Raw genomic sequence first — 20,369 nt, 5'->3', positions numbered from 1 at the left:
TGATGCTACCAAAAATCGTACCTGTAGATTTTCCGAGCTTGATGACTGATGATGAGCACGAACGTGATCTTCCGATACCTGAAACAAAGGCAACGAGGTGTGTTCTCGTCGCCCCTCCGATGCTTAAGTCAGAAAGGGAAATATATGCGTGAGGCTATGTGCTGAAGAACAATGTCAAACGTACCTGAATAATGGTTCAAGGTTCTGTATTTATAGTAGTAAGTGACATTCTCCTAATTGGACTCAACTAGTTGGATGTCCTCATCTGTTGGAGTCCTGAATGGTTAAGGAGTTGGTTGAATTCCAGAATTATGCGTGAGATAGGACTCTTGTGGGAGTTAAGATTCCTAATTGCGTAGGAATTCTAAAGTGTGAACAATCGTCAGCAGTAAGGAGGAGCACATTCTCGAGGACTATGCCCGAGGACACATGTTTGCAATATGCGAAGCATCATGGAGATGTGGTCGGGCCTTGTGTCTCGAGGACGAACATGCTCGAGGACACCACAGATGGATTTACAACTTTACCAAAATTAGTCCTCGGGATATACTGATCGGGGATATTGTAAAATGTCACCATCAAGCCGTATTTTGATTTGGCTCTTTCTAGTTACTACTTCCTAGTGTGTGAATTCAACTTATTTCTTTTTGTTGGTATTTTGAAAGCTTGGTTATGAGATGATGTGATTTGCGCATCTCTCGTTCTTATCTCTCTCCTGTCCACAAATTAGTCACTCATTGCACAATTATTTTTGAAAAAGAGCAAGTGTTTTCGAAAGAGACATACGGCCTTACGGGCCCATTCCTCTCAAACAATTATGAAGGCACAATTAAATTAGCAAGAGGAGAGTGACTTTAGCGTTCGATGCAATTGGACGTTTGGCAATTTCCTACTACACATGGGGTATCCTCTCCCCATCTTGTTAATATCGTCAAAAGATAGAGAAGGCCCAAGCTATGGGTCAAATGACAAATATTATTCAATTGGAAAAGGGAAACAATGAGTTGGAAATTGTTTCCAAGTCATTGTTTCCAAGTCCTTGTTTCCAACTGAAATGTAACACATGATGAGCCATCCATATCTTATCTTATGCCACATGCCTTTATTAGTTTAACAAAAAATTCAATAGATTCATAAGATTTTTTACGTAACATATATGATGTTTGGCAAAGTAGCTTTTTTTAGTTACTTTTCTCAATAGCAAGTTGGGCTGAACCACTTTACCAGAAGAATAATGTCAGAAGCATTGCTAGAATATAGTGGCGGGAGTTGATTTGATGGAAAATATGACTATATTTTAAGCAATCCAATGAAGAGTATCATATGACATTACGTCAATTATTTTGATATTGTAGCATGATGCTTGCAAGTTTAACCATGCTAAAATATAATGTTTTAAAATGTTTATTTTATTTATTTATTTATTTATTATTATTATTTTTTGTCATGTACAATGATAACAAAATAGATAATAAATTTAAATCCCTTTTCCTATCATTACGGCAAGAATGAGAATAAAATCAAGAAAAGCCGCTAATATTCATCAATTACTTCCCACTTACGAAAGAATTTCCTTAAAAAATTGTGTGAACCCATAACCAACCTATCAACAATGTGCAAAAGTGGGACCCCTGCATCAATTGAACTTCGAAATTTTGGTCCGTTTGATTGCAAAGATGGAATTGAATTGAATTGAAAACGAATTCCAGGGTATTGAATTGCCTAGAAATTATTTCCCTGTAAATTGTAAATTATTGTGTTTGATTGGTATAATTTTTCACGTGAAAAATGTTAAAATAAAAGTGTTTTTTGGTGTTCGTTTGACTTTGTTTTACATGAAAATTGTCAATTAAAATGATGAATTTTATTGGTATTGGGGATAAAATTTGTTTCCATTGCCAACAAAAAAAATAAAAAATCAAGAAAATCATCTATTTTTTGGTGTTCGTTTGTCTTTGTTTTACATGGAAAATTCCAATTAAAGGGAAATATTTTTTTACAATAATTCTTAAAATTTGTTTCCATTACCAACCAAAAAAAAAAAAATCGCTACAATGCCCGGAAAATGAATTCTCACCAATATGGTGAGAATTCGAATTCAAGAAAATGATGGAAAATGCTAACGCGGAGGTCAAAAGTGAAAAACGAATTTCTTGAAAAAAAATTTCAATCAAACAAGCCAGAAGTGGAAGTTGAAATTCTTTTTCCATTTTCCCTAGAAAATAAAGGGCTATCAAACATGCCCTTTGATTAATTGCCCCTTTTTCTTTGATATATTTAATACTATAATAATGATAATGAACCAATATGGTTCGTCATAATATACAGACTTAAAATAATTAGAAGAGACAAAAGCATGATGGTGGATGGAAATGATTTTGTTGGGGATGCCCCGCTCCCAAATATCATTCCAAAATAGTCATCGTCTCTACCACTTGATCCCCCACCGCCTCCTCCGGTTTCGCCGGTGGCTGCCCCACCACCATATGACATGCTCATACCGTTGTCCCTGCAAATAAAAAAGACGATGGTTTATGCTAATACATCTTGGGAGTTGGGACTTGGTGGCATAAGAAACCTCTTTTTGTGGCCTTATTACGGTAGTTAAAATGGTGTCGAGTAGTGTCTAACACTATCTAATACTTAGTACCAATTACCAAATGTGCCGTACCGTTGCTGTTTCTGAAAGCAAATACTGGGTTTACATTGGAGGAAAATGGACTGATTTTTACTTTCATTTTCTGTCCAACAAAATAGTACATGTAAGTACCAATTACAGAGCTCAAATGGAAATTGTCAATGAGGGGCCAGCAGCAAATAGGTGATGAGGAAAGGCCGTTTCCAGTAGACCCCCACTGGCACCAAAAGTGTGTTGAGTAGGAATATAATATATCTTAGCATCACAAATGGGACCCATATTATCAAATTTCAAAGGGTTGGACCCATATTCATGGGCTGGAATGCATGAAGTTGAGAATGTAATTTTCACATTGACACACACTTGAAACAACTAACATGGCTACATTTGCTTCACAACAAAAAAACCTGACTTTTAGCATCTTGAAATCGTTTGATAGTCTTTCTCACTAGAAAAATGAAAAACTAATTAAAATCAACTTCGAAATTTGGGACACCCATTTGTAGTCTCAGTTAACCGCTTATCTACTTCGCCTGAAAAAATAAGTGGAGGATAGCATCCTTTTTTGAAACTTTGACGTTTCTTTAAAGGCTAAAGGCAAAAGAAGGAGAACATCCCCACAACTCCACTAAAAAAAAAATAACCTTTTTCAATATCAATCCACAGGGAACCAGTTTGGCTCCTATGTACTGCACCGTGTATTAAACATTTTCGTCACGAGTTTTCTGTAATGCTACTAATGGATCATACTCCGACAAAATTTCAATAAGCTATGAAGAAGTGTATCCCCAGATTTTGCCATAGTTTTCTACTAAACAAAAGAAAAAAGCCTGTGAATAACTGTGTACCTTGGACCGCCAATGACACCAGCATTCATGGTGAGAAGGTCAATGAGTCCAGCAGACCTAGGCGCGACGCTGGAGGCCTTGGCATACTGAGTGCTGAGGCCTTCGCCAGAGGGCACAAAGAATGCTCCATTTACCATTATGTCTCCATCCGTCCTCCAATTCCAGCCAGCCCATTCCCCCTCGTCTGTGTCCACCCGCTTGGTCACCTGTTCAAAGACGTGTAAAAACCTGGACGCTTGCTAAAAGTCCAATCACTATTGAATTTATTTTTATGCACATGATAAAGTTCCAGTGGGGCTCCATGTAGTGCAGAAATGCAAATGTAAATGCACCTTTTTTAAAGAAAATTACAAATTACATTATTGAAAAAAAAAGAAGAAAATGAAAGATTCAACATCTTGAGGACTCAATTTCCCATCATTGTATATTTCAATTTCACATCACTTACATCAGCAAGATTATTGTACAAGATACATCCTCATAACACAGCATGCTAGTAAGGTAGATTCGACGACATGAATTAGTATTAAGGAAAAAATCGAATGTATAGAATTATTTTCCACTGAAAGATTATAGACCCTCACATCCGGTGGACGTGGTGTATTAAAATATTGCAAAACAATGATCCACGCACCCTGGTATGTGTGTGTTCTGTAAAGACTCTGTACCATTTTTTTCTGTAATTCTAGCTTTGCTCTAGTATTAAAGAAGGAAACGGAACAAAAATCTTGTCTTGTACTGTCATATTTATTCTCTTTGTGGGTCCCAAGAAAAGAACACCCGATGAGAAATAGATGAATTCTAGAACCTGTTTGATTCCCATTAATTTATTTTATGGTTTGCTACATGATCAGTTTGAACCACACGTTCATGAAATAAAATATTCAACACATTCTCCCAAAACTATTCCCTAATCTTTATCCTCACATTCTCCTAAAAATACCATTCAAAACTCATTTTCTCTGCAATTAAAGGGAATCAGGCAGGCATTTAGTTTTGAACTTTTAATCAAACATTATCTGCCAAAAATTATTTTAATTTTAACTAGGGAGGGCCTACTTCGATAATCACCTACCCCATCCCATCCCACCACCAAGAACAACACATCCACTGCGTGAGAGTTGGTTCACAAACCAAAAAGGTTCACGAGGAAAGAATAGTGGGCGTTAAACCAATGATTTTCTCTCCCAAGAATGTGTGCTTGTGCTTTAAAGTAGATCAAACTTACTCTTAAGTTACTTCTTTTCTGAAACATGGTTTCCGAAGTTACAAATTTTTTAGAAAGTAAATCTTTAACATGTCGAAACATGCTAAAATGTATAATTACCTCCTTAGAATTTGGGTCTGCTGGCGCAATATACCGATTGCCTTGACTGTTTATTGTAGGATTAGCACTTCCACCAATTGCATACATTTCCCATTTAGCAAAATCATTATTCACCACATGTATATACCCTCGCCTGCACCTTGGCATCCTCTGCACCAGCCCTTCCCCGAAGTGATTGAAGGCTATTGTCACCTATTCAAAAACGCAGACATTCTTAGCAGAAAACTGGAACATGCACTGTAAACGAAACCAGAAGCGCACGATTCTAACCTGCATTCCTGAATCAGCCAAGTACTTGTCATTATGTCCTAATAGCATGACCTTGTCGTGGTGAGAAAAATAGTTGTTAGAAATAGTTATGGCAGTGGAGCCAAGAGTGGCATCGATCAAGCCATCAGTACAATGTGACAAGGCACAGTGATCAATCCAAATATTCCTGGAACCAAAAATAGATATCCCATCGCCGTCAGATTTGCCTCTCCAGTCGGCATGACTTGGGCTCGACCTTATGATCGCATTTCCCGATGGTAAACAGTTGTAAATATGCACACTATGAATTATCACATTGCTGATATACTGCAAAGTCAAGCAGCCATGGCCGGTTATGTGCACATTTGCACCACGCCCATCAATGGTTTTGTAACTGCTAATTATAAGCTCGTGTTTGAGTTTGATAATCATGTCGGATTGAAAAATTATCCATAGGGGGACATCTTGGATGACTGCGTGGCGGAGGGTGCCAGGGGTGGGGTTGGCAGTGTCGTGGTCGGAGGAGTCGGTGACTACATAGATTTGGCCACCTTTGCCGCCCAATGCTCCTTGGCCAAAGCCAATGGCGCAGTCCGCCAGGCGCTGGCGGTTGGCGACCCAGTTGGGGTCGCACCGCCAGCAGTCATCAACTGGATTGCCGGTTAGACATTGGGATTGTTCTGATAACATTTTCCTTCTTGATATTGATACATTCACCCTCCTGTTTTGCACATCATAAAATTAAAAATGAATGTAAAATTGGCAATTAGTGAAGAAAATTGAAAGCAGAGATATATATATAGAAAACAAAATAGTTTCTTCGACAAATAATTGAAACCCAGATAATGAATTCTATTAAAAAAACAAAATCCATATCGAGTTTTGATTTGAAATCTTGTTGAAAATAGAATGGCATTGTTTTGATTGTCGGCAAAACCCAAATGCAGAATTTTTGGTTTGATTGCGAAATTCAGAAAACCCAACTTCGCAAAACCCGTACAGGAAGTTTCAAGTTATGACACTCCAGAAATTGCAATAATGAACAAAACCAAATGTGATTGACAGTTACAAAACTGCGGTTCGTTAATACATACATACATACAAATACCTTTGTACTTCTTGAACAACAGCTTCAGAGTTGGGATATTGATGAGGGAGGGTGAGATTTAGTAAGCTGGAAGTTGTGCTAAAAGAAGAGAGAGCGATGAAGATACAATACAAGAAAATGCAGATACGAGGAAGCATTCTTGGAAGAACAAATAATAATTACAATTCACAGTTGTTTTGCTTTTGCTCTGTTATTGTTTATTTCTGTAAAAGAGACTCCAAAGGAAAGAAGAGATTTCTTTCTTCTTGAATACTCAGAAATTTTTTTATGGAATAAAAACAAAATTGTATTCAATAATGATGTTATAAACAAAAGAGAATTTGCTTTATTTGTGGGGTTTTTGGAGTTATTATTATTTATTTTTTTTGTTTATTTGAATGAAGAAAGGAAGAAACTTGGAGCGGTGCCTCTGATGGGGCCATGGGAAGAATTGAGTGCGCGCAGGCGCGAGGGGGAGGGGGAGGGGGAGAGAGAGTTCTCTCTGTGGTTGCATCTCCTTTGCAGCCTCCTCCAACTTATTCGCATTCCTACCTTGCTAGCTAGTTATTCTAACCCTAGCATGTTTGGTTAAGCTTAAAAAGCCACTATTTACTTTTAAATTACTTATTTTGTGAAGTAATTCTTCAACACTCAAGAAATGGATAAGAAGAGAAGGGAAAAGACGGAAATTTAAGTGGCGTTCGTGGGGGCGAGGGAGGGAGGAGATGGAGTTAGAGGGTGCTGGTAGGCTGCAGAGGTTCTTATCCAAATAAGGAATATGTATTTTATTTATTTATTTATTATTATTATTATTTATTTATTTTAAATCTCTCCCTTTTAAACAGTTGCTGATATAACTTTCTTTCAGTCTAGGCTGCTGGCCGAGGATTATAAAAAAGAGTGGTAATTTCAGAAAATCCTAGAGTTAAAATCTAGGATTCAAAAATAAGATGAGTAATTTAATATTTCAAAAATAAGATTTTTTATATTAAAATATTAAATATTAATTACATAAATTTCATTCTCTCACCCGTCTTCTCTCTCCAATTACTTAGTCTAATCAATTTCTGTCTCCAATTTCTTCTCTTACCCATCTTCTTTCTCTCTCTCTCTCTCTCTCTCTCTCTGGCAGCTTAAGAAAGCAATTCCGGCTCCGGCGATAACTGCTAATTTGGGTGACGAGGTTTATATTTTCATTTTCTTCATTGTGGTGGCCATTTCGATGTCAAATTTGGGGGTTTCTTTTTTTTTTTTTTTTTTTTTTTTTTTTTTTTGTGATGTGCTATGGTGGTGTGGCAATGGCAACAGTGCTGAATCGTGATGGTGGTGAGACTTTGGTGGCCTTTGACAACGCAACTCAAAGCGGCATTGCTTTCGCTAGAAAACACCGTTGGAAAGAAAAGACATCGTCGGCATCCATCGAGCTACGATATTGTGACGGCGCTACACACGTAGTGCTATGGTGGTCGAGATGTTGGCGATGGTGATGGCTGTGATGTGAGTTGTTGGTGATGTTGGTCGAGTTCTAGGTTTCGATCTAGCATTGGGCTAGAGTACATTAGGGATGAGTTGGGGTGGTGTGATGTTGGTAGTGGGTCGTGGTGGTGGTCGGAGTGGTAGTTGTTATCACAAGTGTTGGTGGCAGTGACGATGATGGTTTGTGATTTGAATGGCATGGGTGATGATATGATCCGGGTTAGGCCAAAGTCGGCCGCATAGTATACTTCGAGACCAAAGTTGCAATTTCCTCGCAAGAATCCTACTTTGACTCAATTTCTTATTTTTGGCAAGTTTATTATTTCAGAACTCTTAAATCAGGTTTTTTTTCCATGTGTCTAAACTTTAGTATAAATAGGAAATTTATTTCATTATTGTATTCGAATACTTAGATATTTTGAGAATTAATTCGAGAGGCTTTTTTGCTTCCAATATTTGTTCTTATGTGGAACAATCAAACTTATCAATATTTCGCAATCTTGTGGCGTTCAAAACTCGGGTAAGATTCAGTTAATTGTGTAATCAAAAGGTCTTTCGTATCTTTGTTACCTTGAGGTTGTTTGATTTATTAATTGGTTGGGTTAAATCCAAATCTGGATTAAATTTATAAGTTTAATATACTATTGGTTGTTTAGTTCCCAAAAGTGTGAATTGAGTCCTAAACTTTGATTTTTGACTTTCTTGGGATTTGTGTCATTCTTCTGTGGGTTCATTAGTGTTCGTTGCTACCGGGTTCACATCAGGTGGTATCAGAGTTTAAGCACCAGAATCCAAGTTATATCCCTTTGTTTATTTCTTCTTATTTTTGAGTCTTTGTTTTCTTTGTTCTTCGTGTTTCCCATTAAGTTTTAGTTCTAGATCTAAAGTTTTTAGTAATCTAATTGTTTTGTGTTTTTTTAAAAAAAATTTAATGTTACTGTTCATCCGTACTGTACTGTTCATTAATAAAAAAAATTGATTTTTTTTAGTCCCTCCAAAAATTCTATTTAATACTTTAGTCCTTTTTCTTCCTAATCTTGAATCTGCACAATTCAATTGGAATTCCACAAGAATCATTCAGGTTGAGTTTGAAAATTGTTCTTGGACATTGATTGAAAGCTTGAGTGGTAAAATGCTGAGTGGTGAGTTTAATTGAGGGTAAAAGTCAAATATTGAGTGATCCCGAGTGAAATTTTAGTGAGACAGAAAATTCGTGAGAATGTCAGAACGGGAAGGATCCACTTCGAGCAGGATGGAAATCAAAATAACATGGCAGACGATATGATGCAGCGATTTGAGCGCATGATAATTTGTGTAGAGAATAGGTTGGACGGGCTAGACGCTACGGTTACAAACCTTAGTCAGGGTCAACAAGCAGACATACCACATATTAGGAAGCTGGCTAGACGAGAGCCTAGGGTGAATATGCAAAATGAATATAGGTATGGCAGTGAATGAGATGATGATGAATTTGAAGAAGTAAAGATGGGACGGATGAGGAATAGAGATTGTAGGTTTGAACGAAGGGCTGAAACTATGGGGAAAACGACGGTGATGGAGGTATGGGTAGCATTAAAATGTCAATTCCAACATTTCGGGGTAGGAGTGACCCAGAGGTATTTCTTGATTGGGAGAAAAAGGTGGAGTTGATATTTGAGTGCCACAACTACTTGAAGAAGAAGAAAGTAAAGGTTGCAGTCTTGGAGTTCACTATGGGATCAGGTGGTCGCTTCACGGCGGAGGAATAGGGAGAGGTCGATAACTGCTTGCGATGAGTTGAAAGCGGTGATGAGAAAACAGTTTGTGCCTGGCCACTATTATAGGGAGCTTCATTAAATGTTGCGGGGATTGTACCAAGGGCCAAGGAGTGTAGAGGATTGCCATAAAGAGATGGAAATTCTAATGATTCGGGCTAATGTGAAGGAGGACAGGGTAGCCACCATGGCGCGATTCCTGAATGAGTTGAACAGGGATATCGCCAATATTGTTGAATTGCAGCATTACATGGAACTAGAGGATATGTTGCATGTAGCAATGAAGGTTGAGAGACAGTTGAAGAGAAAATGGGGAGCTAGGAATCAACAGAGGCCTAATTCATCTTGGAGGTCTAGGTGGGATGAAGAGAAGGTTGATGGCATATTGTCAACAATAAAATTGAACCACCTAGGGGAAAGGATAACAACGCTGGCATGGTTAGGAATCCGGACATCAAGTGCTTGGGGATAGGACACATTATTTCTCAGTATCCAAACAAACGAGCCATGATTTTGAAAGACAGCGGGGAAGTGGTGAGTGACAGTGATGAAGATGGAATGCCCAAGTTAGAAGATGTTAGTGATGATGACGGGGTGGAGTATCCAGTTGAAGGGGACGCATTGGTGGTGATGCGTGCACTCAGTTCGCAAATCAAGGTGGATGAAGAGGAGCAACAGCGGGAAAATATCTTCCATACACGATGCCACGTGGAAAATAAGGTATGTAATTTAATAATTGACGGAGGTTGTTGCACAAATTTAGCTAGTACCACATTAATCAAGAATGATTATGGAGAGGTTAAGGTGAACAAGAGGGTGTTATTGAATTTGTCAATTGAGATGTATAAGGATGAAGTGTTGTGTGATATTGTGCCTATGGATGCGGGGCATATATTATTGGGTAGGCCGTGGTAATACGATAGGAAGGTGAAGCATGATGGATTTAGAAATAGTTACAACTTTGACATGGATGGAAAAACAATTACACTTGTCCCTTTGACACCACAACAAGTGTATGATGATTAGTTGAGGTTGAAAGGCGATGAGGGGAAAATGAAAGAAAAATGAAAGGAGAGCTTATATGCAAAGAAGATCGAGCTTGGTGGTGGATGAGAGTTGGTGAAGGCTAACATATTCCTCCCCAGTTTGAAACATTCCTTACTGCAGGAAAAAAAAATTTATTGCATGAGAAAGCACCATTTAAGTATTTCATTGATGTACAACAAATGGAGTAACTTTAGAGCATTGAAGAGGAATTAATCAACCATTGCAACGCGGGGTACAAGAAGCTCAATCAAGAGTTCAACATTGATCAAGCAGATGGAAGGTGCAAAGTATTTGAACCAGGTTCAGATTCGAGATCGAATCTTTTCGAAGAGAGAAGGGATGTTATGATCTAGATTAGGCCAAAGTCGGCCGCATAGTATACTTTGGGACCAAAGTTACAATATCCTCGCGAGAATCCTACTTTGACTCAATTTTTTATTTTTTGTAAGTTTATTATTTTAGGACTCTTAAATCAGGTTTTTTTCCCATATTTCTAGACATTAATATAAATAGGAAATTTATTTCACTATTATATTCGAAGACTTCGATATTTTGAGAATTAATTCGAAAGGCTTTTTCGCTTCCAATATTTGTTCTTGTGTGGAACAACCGAACTTATCAAAATTTCGCGATCTTGTGGCTTTCAAAACTCGGGTAAGGTTCAATTAATTGTGTAATGAAAAGGTCATTCGTGTCTTTGTTACCTTGGGGTTGTTTTCATTAATTAGTTGGGTTAAATTCAAATCCGGATTAAATTTATAAGTTTCGTGATCAAAAGGTCAATAGTTTAATATACTATTGGTTGTTTGGTCCGCAAATTTGTGAATTGAATCCTAAACTTTGATTTTTGGCTTTCTCGAGGTTTGTGTTATTCTTCTGTGGGTTCGTTAGTGTTCGTGTACCAGGTTCACATCAGGTGACGTGATTGGTGGTTTGTTTTTCATTGTTTTGATGCTTGGTTTCGGTGAATGTGGTGGTAGTTTGCATTGCAATAGTGAGGGGTGGCCGGTGGTGTCGTGCTTGCTGTGGTGGTTTGCCCCGTGACGGTGTTGCTGTCGGTGGTGGTGGTGGTTTTGATGACAATGATGGCGGCGATAGTGTTGAAGGCAGTGTTGTCATAAGGGTTGGGGTGGTCACAGATTATTTGATTGATTGTAACCATTAAATTGAATAATTCGTGACCGAAGAAGATAAACTGTGACAAATTTGATCTAAAAAAAATATTAATTTGTGACCGTCTAATAAGTTGTGACCTTGTGATCTGTGATCGATATATAAATTGTGACATATTAATTTTTGATTTGTGATCGATGAACAAATTGTGATCTAAAAAATTTAGAATTGTGACCGTAAAATAATTTGTGATATTTAAAAATTATGATTTGTGATCGAAAAATAATATGTGAAAAACTAAATTATGAAACTGTGATCAAATTATATAGATATGTGACCTTAATATATTTAATTAATAAAATACATAATTAACTAATTATGTGGTTCAGAGATTTAAATATGTATTCAGTATTTTTGGGAGTTTTATCTGGATGATTGATTTTAGGAACTAACTGTAATGGAATCATCTCTCTCTCTTTCTCTGCATATAGGACAATCCTCTCAGTTTTGAAATTACAAAGTTATTATCTTCAAATTGAAATATAGCAAAGTTAATGTCTGGGTTATGAAATTTTCCCTAAAAAAGATCAATTAAGGGCATGTTCAGTAGTGCTTATGAAAATTAATTTTTTGACCACTAGATAGAAAAGTCGTTCCCACTTGTGAGTGAATAAATAAAAAATAACAGCTAAAATAATGAAATAATGGTCAAAAAATTGATTGTTTTGGTGAAAAATTGTAACCAAACATGCATTAAGTTGGTTTGTCAGAATTTTTTTGCCACCTTGGGTGACATCTTCTCACATCCGTATGGATCCCACGTGACTAAAAAGTTAAAAAAAAAAAAAAGGTCTCCATTGTGATATGTTAACCATTTTCTGACAATATAACATAATTCAAAAAAGATTCGTTAACTTGCTTTTTTTATCAGAGTCTACAGGGGCGGATTTAGGTGGTGGCCAGCTAAGGCGGCCGCCCTAGCTGGATTCCTTGGGAGGATTTTTTATTTTTTGCTGATAATAGGTAGAATTTTTATATTATATATTTGATAATTCATACTAACAACAACCATATTTGATAGCTCAACTGGTTAACCCTTCCACTAATAAATTTGATGTCTCGTGTTCGAAACTTTTCAAGAGAAATATTTTTTATAATTTTTGTATTTCAACAATTTTTACCAAAACAAATGAAAGGGAGGTGATTTGAACATACTACATTTCTTAAACATATTGACCACCTTACCATCATGTCACTTATCGATTTTTTATAATTATTGTATTTTAAAATTTTTACCAAAACAAATGCAAGGGAGGTGATTTGAACATGCTACATTTCTTAAACATATTGACCACCTTACCATCACGGCACTTATCGATTTTTAGCACATTATGTAATAAAATAATATATGTTTAATTTTACTGGTTTAATGTAAGTATAAACATTTTAACAGTTGCTTCGTCCCTCTTCTTGATTTTCTTTTCTTTTCTTTTCTCCCTCTAATCAATTGATTTGGGAGTTTGGTCAATTAATGGTGGATGAATTTGTAAGAAAATTGGCCTTTGTGTCGTAAGGAAGCTTTCAACAAAACTAATTTAATTAATAAAAGGTTCCACTTTTCGTTAATAAAAAATCAATTGTAAAAAAATGGAATCATACAAGTACATAAATAATTTCAAATTTTTAATATAATAATACTTGTTTAATTAACTTTAATTGTAAATTGAATATTGACATTTTGTTAATATATATTGCCTATTTAATTGAAAAATAAATTAGGGCATTTTACAAATTATGAAACAATTTTTTTCATCCAAAATGAAAGTTCGTACTTTATTCTAGTTCTAATGGTGTATTTAGTTCTTCTAGTTTTAATCTGTACAATTTTTTGAATATTATTTAATAAACGACCCTGCTGTCAAAGACGTTAGCCATCGCTAGTAAGCTCTTTAACACTCACGGTCCGTCCTAGCTAAACTCAACCCTGGAGAATCTGCACAGCATATTTACTTATTATTATTATTATTTATGAAAAGGACTTGAGACTTGAGACGTTGAAATAAAGAGCTCCCTTAATCATTGGTACAGGAAAAGTGAGTTTCAGTTGTCTGTTTTATGGCGTTATAAGAACAAAAGCCCGTGTGTAACAAATAGTACACCACTCTGATTGAATGGTTTTTTACTATGTTCAAAACAAATTATCTTCACAATGGCATTAGTATTTGTCATTTTATCACCATAATAAACTTATACGTCACCGAATAGCGTTATTTATTATACCATGTTTCTAGCGATTCTAGACAAACTTCGTCATCTCAATAATTCGATGGAGTTCGAAAAATTTATGAACTAGACTTCTCCATTGACGAACAGTTATTTTGAGAGTTGCGATTACTGAGTAAACAATTTATTAGATATCATTAATTTAGTGAATGACAAATAGTTTCACTTTTTTTTATTATTATTATTATATAAGAAAATAAGTTTTAATATATTTGATATGAGTATATTCAACCGTTGAGTTAGCTGTTAAATCATTGATCCAGTTATGCACTTCCTCATCAGATATTGGGTCAGACATGAAAGTAAAAATTATGAATCAACTGTAAACAAAACATAATCTAAGTCGATTAACTATAATCCATGATGTAATTATAGCATCATCCAGATAAATATGAACAAAATCAAATTTGTTGATGCATTGTGCAAAACCTTGGACAAATTTAGTAGAATGATTATGCTTTTGAACAAGTCAACAACTACCAACCTGCTAATGATGATGATAAGTTTTAGTAATGCAATTATTTTGCTGCAAGAAAAGATGGATAATTCTAAATTTCGGACAAAAATAATTACTTTTTAAAGTAAATTTTCCCGTGTTAATCTTATCCTGTATTTGCGTTTAATTTTACATCAAATTTGTACGATTTAATTTGATTTAATTTAATTATAAGTGAATTCTTTAACTTAGGCTTTTGATGAACTATTTGATAACGTAACCAGTGCTTTTCAGAATGTATCAGATTTCGTCACATAATTTTATTACTTAATAAAATTAACTTGTCTTGCGAGTTTATAACTTGAACACTTTTATTTTACAAATCAATTTTAAGTACGAGTACAACTTACAATATACTTGTAATAATTGATATCAGAGCAAGGACTCTTACGATCAACATGGAGAGTTGAAGAGCTTTACTTTCAATAGAAGATGAAAAGTTAATAAAATTTTACCAAATAAGAACTTATTTAAAAGTAATTTATACCTTATGAGACGATAATGAAAGTAAAATAATTAAAGAAAGACTTTGGGTAGCAAAATTCCTTTTTTTTTTTGTACAAAAAAACCAGCAAGTTGCATGAGAATCAAATTACTTTTGACTCCTAAGGACTCCAGAATCTAACATCAGATCATGTATTCAAAAGCTGTCCAATTTACCAAAAACAGATCTACAAAAAAAATATAAGTCCTATTGTAAGCCTATATGAGTAAAACAAAGAAAAGTACCATAAAAAAAATTCCCAATTCTCGAGTGGCAAGTCGAAAAATCAAGAATTTTAGTGTAATTGGAAAATCAAAGAATTACACCATAATACTAAAATTTTTAAAACTACCATATTAATGCTTATTTTATGAGGCTGAATAAGATTTCTAATTAGGTCCTGTTTAGCAAATTTATAAATAGTTTATACATATAAATCTTAACTTGTGCTCGTGCTTTTACATCGTAGTTCTATCATTTGTTCCTTTTGTTGAGCCTTTGTCACCTTGCTTCTTGTCCAATATTCGACTTGTCTAATCTAGTAAAAAAGGAGTGGATAATATCATATTATTAAGGACAGTTCATGATGTTGAATTCGAACAATGTCCATAAAACACGTTTAAACGCGCCGAATCACAACTTACAGGCAAGTTAAAATGTATCGTGCACAATTAATATAAAGAGATGTCTCATCATTCTTATTGATTTTGATTCTAGTCAATGAAACACACATGAGAACAGTAAATCACATGTTACGTGCATATTAAACACATGCGAGGGACTATCAAATTAAGTGCATAAAGGGCCTGTTTGGCATTGTTTTTGAAACTCATATGTTGTTTTTGGATCCATTTTATTAATTTTATGAAAGCGCTTCTTCTAATTAAAAGAGCTCTTCGAAAAAGTTGTTTCAATGTGGATTTCTCTAAACACTTCCAAAATAGGAAGCTCTTTTAGAAGTTTGTTTCTAAACAAAAATTGAGATAATTTTTTAGAAAGTTCTAATATAGGAACCAAAAACAAAGGTCACGTCAAACGGGCACAAAGTGACTTACAGATGCTTCTCCAATTTTATAGGAATTCCTAATAGGATCCAAGCAATTCGATTCTTTGGTAGATATTGTGTTAATATAGTTTCTAATTGATAAAGGATTTTTCCTCAGTCCTATTGTAAGCCTATATGAGTAAAACAAAGAAAAGTACCATAAAAAAAATTCCCAATTCTCGAGTGGCAAGTCGAAAAATCAAGAATTTTAGTGTAATTGGAAAATCAAAGAATTACACCATAATACTAAAATTTTTAAAACTACCATATTAATGCTTATTTTATGAGGCTGAATAAGATTTCTAATTAGGTCCTGTTTAGCAAATTTATAAATAGTTTATACATATAAATCTTAACTTGTGCTCGTGCTTTTACATCGTAGTTCTATCATTTGTTCCTTTTGTTGAGCCTTTGTCACCTTGCTTCTTGTCCAATATTCGACTTGTCTAATCTAGTAAAAAAGGAGTGGATAATATCATATTATTAAGGACAGTTCATGATGTTGAATTCGAACAATGTCCATAAAACACGTTTAAACGCGCCGAATCACAACTTACAGGCAAGTTAAAATGTATCGTGCACAATTAATATAAAGAGATGTCTCATCATTCTTATTGATTTTGATTCTAGTCAATGAAACACACATGAGAACAGTAAATCACATGTTACGTGCATATTAAACACATGCGAGGGACTATCAAATTAAGTGCATAAAGGGCCTGTTTGGCATTGTTTTTGAAACTCATATGTTGTTTTTGGATCCATTTTATTAATTTTATGAAAGCGCTTCTTCTAATTAAAAGAGCTCTTCGAAAAAGTTGTTTCAATGTGGATTTCTCTAAACACTTCCAAAATAGGAAGCAATTCGATTCTTTGGTAGATATTGTGTTAATATAGTTTCTAATTGATAAAGGATTTTTCCTCAAAATGTCAATCACACGCAATACTCTCTTGTACTCATTCTACTTTGGGATTACTTTTTGACTTAACTCTCTTAATTTTTTATTTTGTAGTATGCTCATTTAATACGTTTGTTTGATATAGATTTGTTATTTATTTTAAGACTTCTAGTACCCATTTACAAGTTTATATACAAAATATGGTCTTATTTTTATAAATGCACCACATTATAATTGCATTAAATGTTTATAATCTTTACTAGTTATCATATTTATGTTATCAACTTTTTTTTCCGCATTTTTTATTACTCCATATCCTTTCGTTAATTAGAATATCTTATTTGTGATGGGATTTCTTTTCAAATTCCATGAAGAAGTAAAATGATTTATTTCTTTCTCGTATTTTTTTGAAAAAACAAATATAGATATTAAAACACAAGATTACGATTAAACATTTGTCCATCGTTGATAAGTGCACGAAAGTGTACTTTAAACATTAGATTACTATGCTAAAATGTCAAAAAGTGAATAGAAATCATAGAAATAAATTCATGTTCTTGAATTGTTGTTTTATTTACTATTAAGATAATTTTTTAATTCGATTTATATGTTTAATTTCAAGTTTTTATTCAAATGAAGAATGGATCTCAATTGTTATTATTATTATATTTTTTGCACCGGCACTCTGCCTGGAACGACAAAATGCTAGCTCCGCAGCGCTAGTGATGGGTGCCACGACACCGATTGCCAAAAAAAAGGAGTTTTCAATTTTCTGGAATCTTTTCTGGCCATTTAAATTCAAATCTTCTTGGGGACATTAAAGGCACGGAAATACAACCCAAAAGGACACTTTTTGAAGAACAATCAATGAGGAAAAGAAAGAAGAGATGATAAGTAATTCCATGAAGAACTAAACATCTTGGTGAAGATAGAGAGAAACTCGATTGGATTCGATGATTTCAACATTATATGACTCATCGATTTACATTTTCAATTTATACAATTTTGTGGTTTCGAACTTCTTTTCATAAAAGCATTTTGAGATTGACTAAACTTTCATAATTTTTTATAGATTCAATCACGCTTTCTTTATTGAATGATTGAAATACTTCGTTTAAGTTTTAACCTCACTTATCTATTTTTACTTGTGTGATTCATTACTACTTTATAACTTAAGTATATGGTTGTTTTTTAATCTTATTCTAGTAAACATAAGTATAAATGCTATAGCAAGAGAGTTAATTTCTAAAATCACAATTGAATTAAACTGATTTTAATGACATATCTTTCGATTAAAGTAACTAGATTGATCATCTCCAATTGAGTTATAAGAATGAATTATTGATATTGAATGATCCAATCCAATTGAGAGAATTCTGATGCTTGACTATTTCAAACCTTGATTTTATTTTCATTCAAATAAATAAATTCTTTTCACACATTCAAAAGAAACATTCAATCTTTCGATTCTTTAAGTATTTTTAACTATCTCTCCTTGTAGAATCGACACCTCAAGGATGTGTTATAACTATCGTGTTATTCTTTGGATGTAATCACTAGTTTTACAAAATGCTAACAAATTTTGGATCAAAATTGTTATTAAGGACAATACTTGGTAATTAACGAAAGGATAATGATAAAAATGTGATGTAAAATGCTAAAAACATAAGCATGATAATAAATAAAATTTATGAACATTTAATGCAATTATATGTGGTGAAATTATTAAAAAAAAAAAAGAGAGAGAGGTGTAAATTTAACCATTTTAATGTTATTCAATACAACAAATCAATTTACCAAATATTTTATGAAAAAGTTTATACCTGTTTATAAATTGATCAAACTCTATTTTTATTTACAAATACCATATAAACCAATTTTTTTTTATCTATAATTTGATTAAACCCTATTTTATTTCCACAAACTCAATATTCATTGATTCCCACTGTTCATAAACAATTAAAGATTGATAAACATATACAAAAACAGTTAACAGTTATGTCAATTGAGGACACGAAGGTCAAGTAACAAAGACAGTATTATGTTACATCTAGGATGCATTTGACATGAATTTTATTCTTGCTTTAAATTATCAGTCAGACAAAATATTTTTAAAAAATTATCCAAATATATTGAAAAGCAATTCTTAATTTTTAATTTTTAACTTCCTGTTTGATCCACATTATTTGTAAAAAATATATTTTTAAACAGTGATTTGATATCATTTTAATCACACATTTTTCAATAAAATAATAATAATAATAACAACATTTAAACGAAACTCGGTCAGTGCTATTTCTGTCATTTTTGCGTTCTTTACCAATTGCGACCAAGCCTTTTTCATAATAATAATAATAACAACAACAACATTTAAATGAAACTCAGTCAGTGCTATTTCTGTCATTTTTGCTTTCTTTACCAATTGCGACCAAGCCTTTTTCATAATAATAATAATAACAACAACAACATTTAAATGAAACTCAGTCAGTGCTATTTCTGTCATTTTTGCTTTCTTTACCAATTGCGACCAAGCCTTTTTCATAATAATAATAACAACAACAACAACATTTAAATGAAACTCAGTCAGTGCTATTTCTGTCATTTTTGCTTTCTTTACCAATTGCGACCAAGCCTTTTTCATAATAATAATAACAACAACAACAACATTTAAATGAAACTCAGTCAGTGCTATTTCTGTCATTTTTGCTTTCTTTACCAATTGCGACCAAGCCTTTTTCATAATAATAATAACAACAACAACAACATTTAAATGAAACTCAGTCAGTGCTATTTCTGTCATTTTTGCTTTCTTTACCAATTGCGACCAAGCCTTTTTCATAATAATAATAACAACAACAACAACATTTAAATGAAACTCAGTCAGTGCTATTTCTGTCATTTTTGCTTTCTTTACCAATTGCGACCAAGCCTTTTCCCAAATGGACATGTTTCAGCTTCCACGTAATATAAGATTCAAAGTAGGTTCGGAATTTGCTTCGGAAACTCCAAACCGCACTAGTCATTTCCCTCCCCCATTTCAATTCAACCTGGGATTCAGGAGTCTCTCTCTTTCGCCCGCGCACACACTCACACAGAGAGAGAAAGCTAGGCATATTGGCAATCATAGAAATTCGAGTTGGTCGAACCATTTAGAGAGAGAAGTGTATTGAGGCTCAAATTGCAGTGCAAAATGGAAGGTTCTGTGATTCTTGGTTCGGAGAATGCTGTAACTGCCGGAGGTAGTTCTTGATTCCAGTTTGTAATTAATTTTTTCTGGTCAATTTAAATTTTTTCTAATACCAAAATTATGAGCTTTTTGAATATGTACGTGATTTTGATGTACTTGTATGCTTTTTGTGAAATTCACGTGATGCTTGAATATAGTGTAACTGTATCAGTATGGTTTATAGCGTCATTTTGCTTAAGCAGTTTTTTTCACCTTGAAGTGCCTCTTAGGGTTCGAGGCTTTGCGTTTAGCTCTTTGCGAAATTTCGGCAAGAAATTGGATAATTAACTTTCTAATCTGTTTAAAATAGAAATATTCAATTTGACCAAAGAACCCTAATTATCTGTGTTATAGATTTCAATAGTGAATTTGTGATCTTTTGGTGATGATTAGGGCT

General features: G+C 34.1%; 1 protein-coding gene across 1 annotated transcript; it reads right to left on the bottom strand.

Moving 5' to 3' along the window:
- Window positions 1-2,186: 2,186 nt before the first annotated feature.
- Window positions 2,187-6,888, bottom strand: LOC111365266 (probable pectate lyase 5). Its single transcript, XM_022985708.1, has 5 exons — window positions 6,171-6,888; window positions 5,084-5,783; window positions 4,814-5,005; window positions 3,487-3,692; window positions 2,187-2,509 (listed from the first exon to the last, which is right to left on the bottom strand). Exons 1-5 carry the CDS (start codon window positions 6,305-6,307, stop codon window positions 2,284-2,286), a joined length of 1,461 nt encoding a protein of 486 aa, XP_022841476.1. The 5' UTR covers window positions 6,308-6,888; the 3' UTR covers window positions 2,187-2,283.
- Window positions 6,889-20,369: the final 13,481 nt, after the last annotated feature.

This window comes from Olea europaea, chromosome 17 (genome assembly GCF_002742605.1).
Source record: "Olea europaea var. sylvestris chromosome 17, O_europaea_v1, whole genome shotgun sequence".
Taxonomy (NCBI): domain Eukaryota; kingdom Viridiplantae; phylum Streptophyta; class Magnoliopsida; order Lamiales; family Oleaceae; genus Olea; species Olea europaea.
Note: the sequence above shows the minus strand (reverse complement) of the source record. Positions and strands in the feature narration are given on the sequence as shown.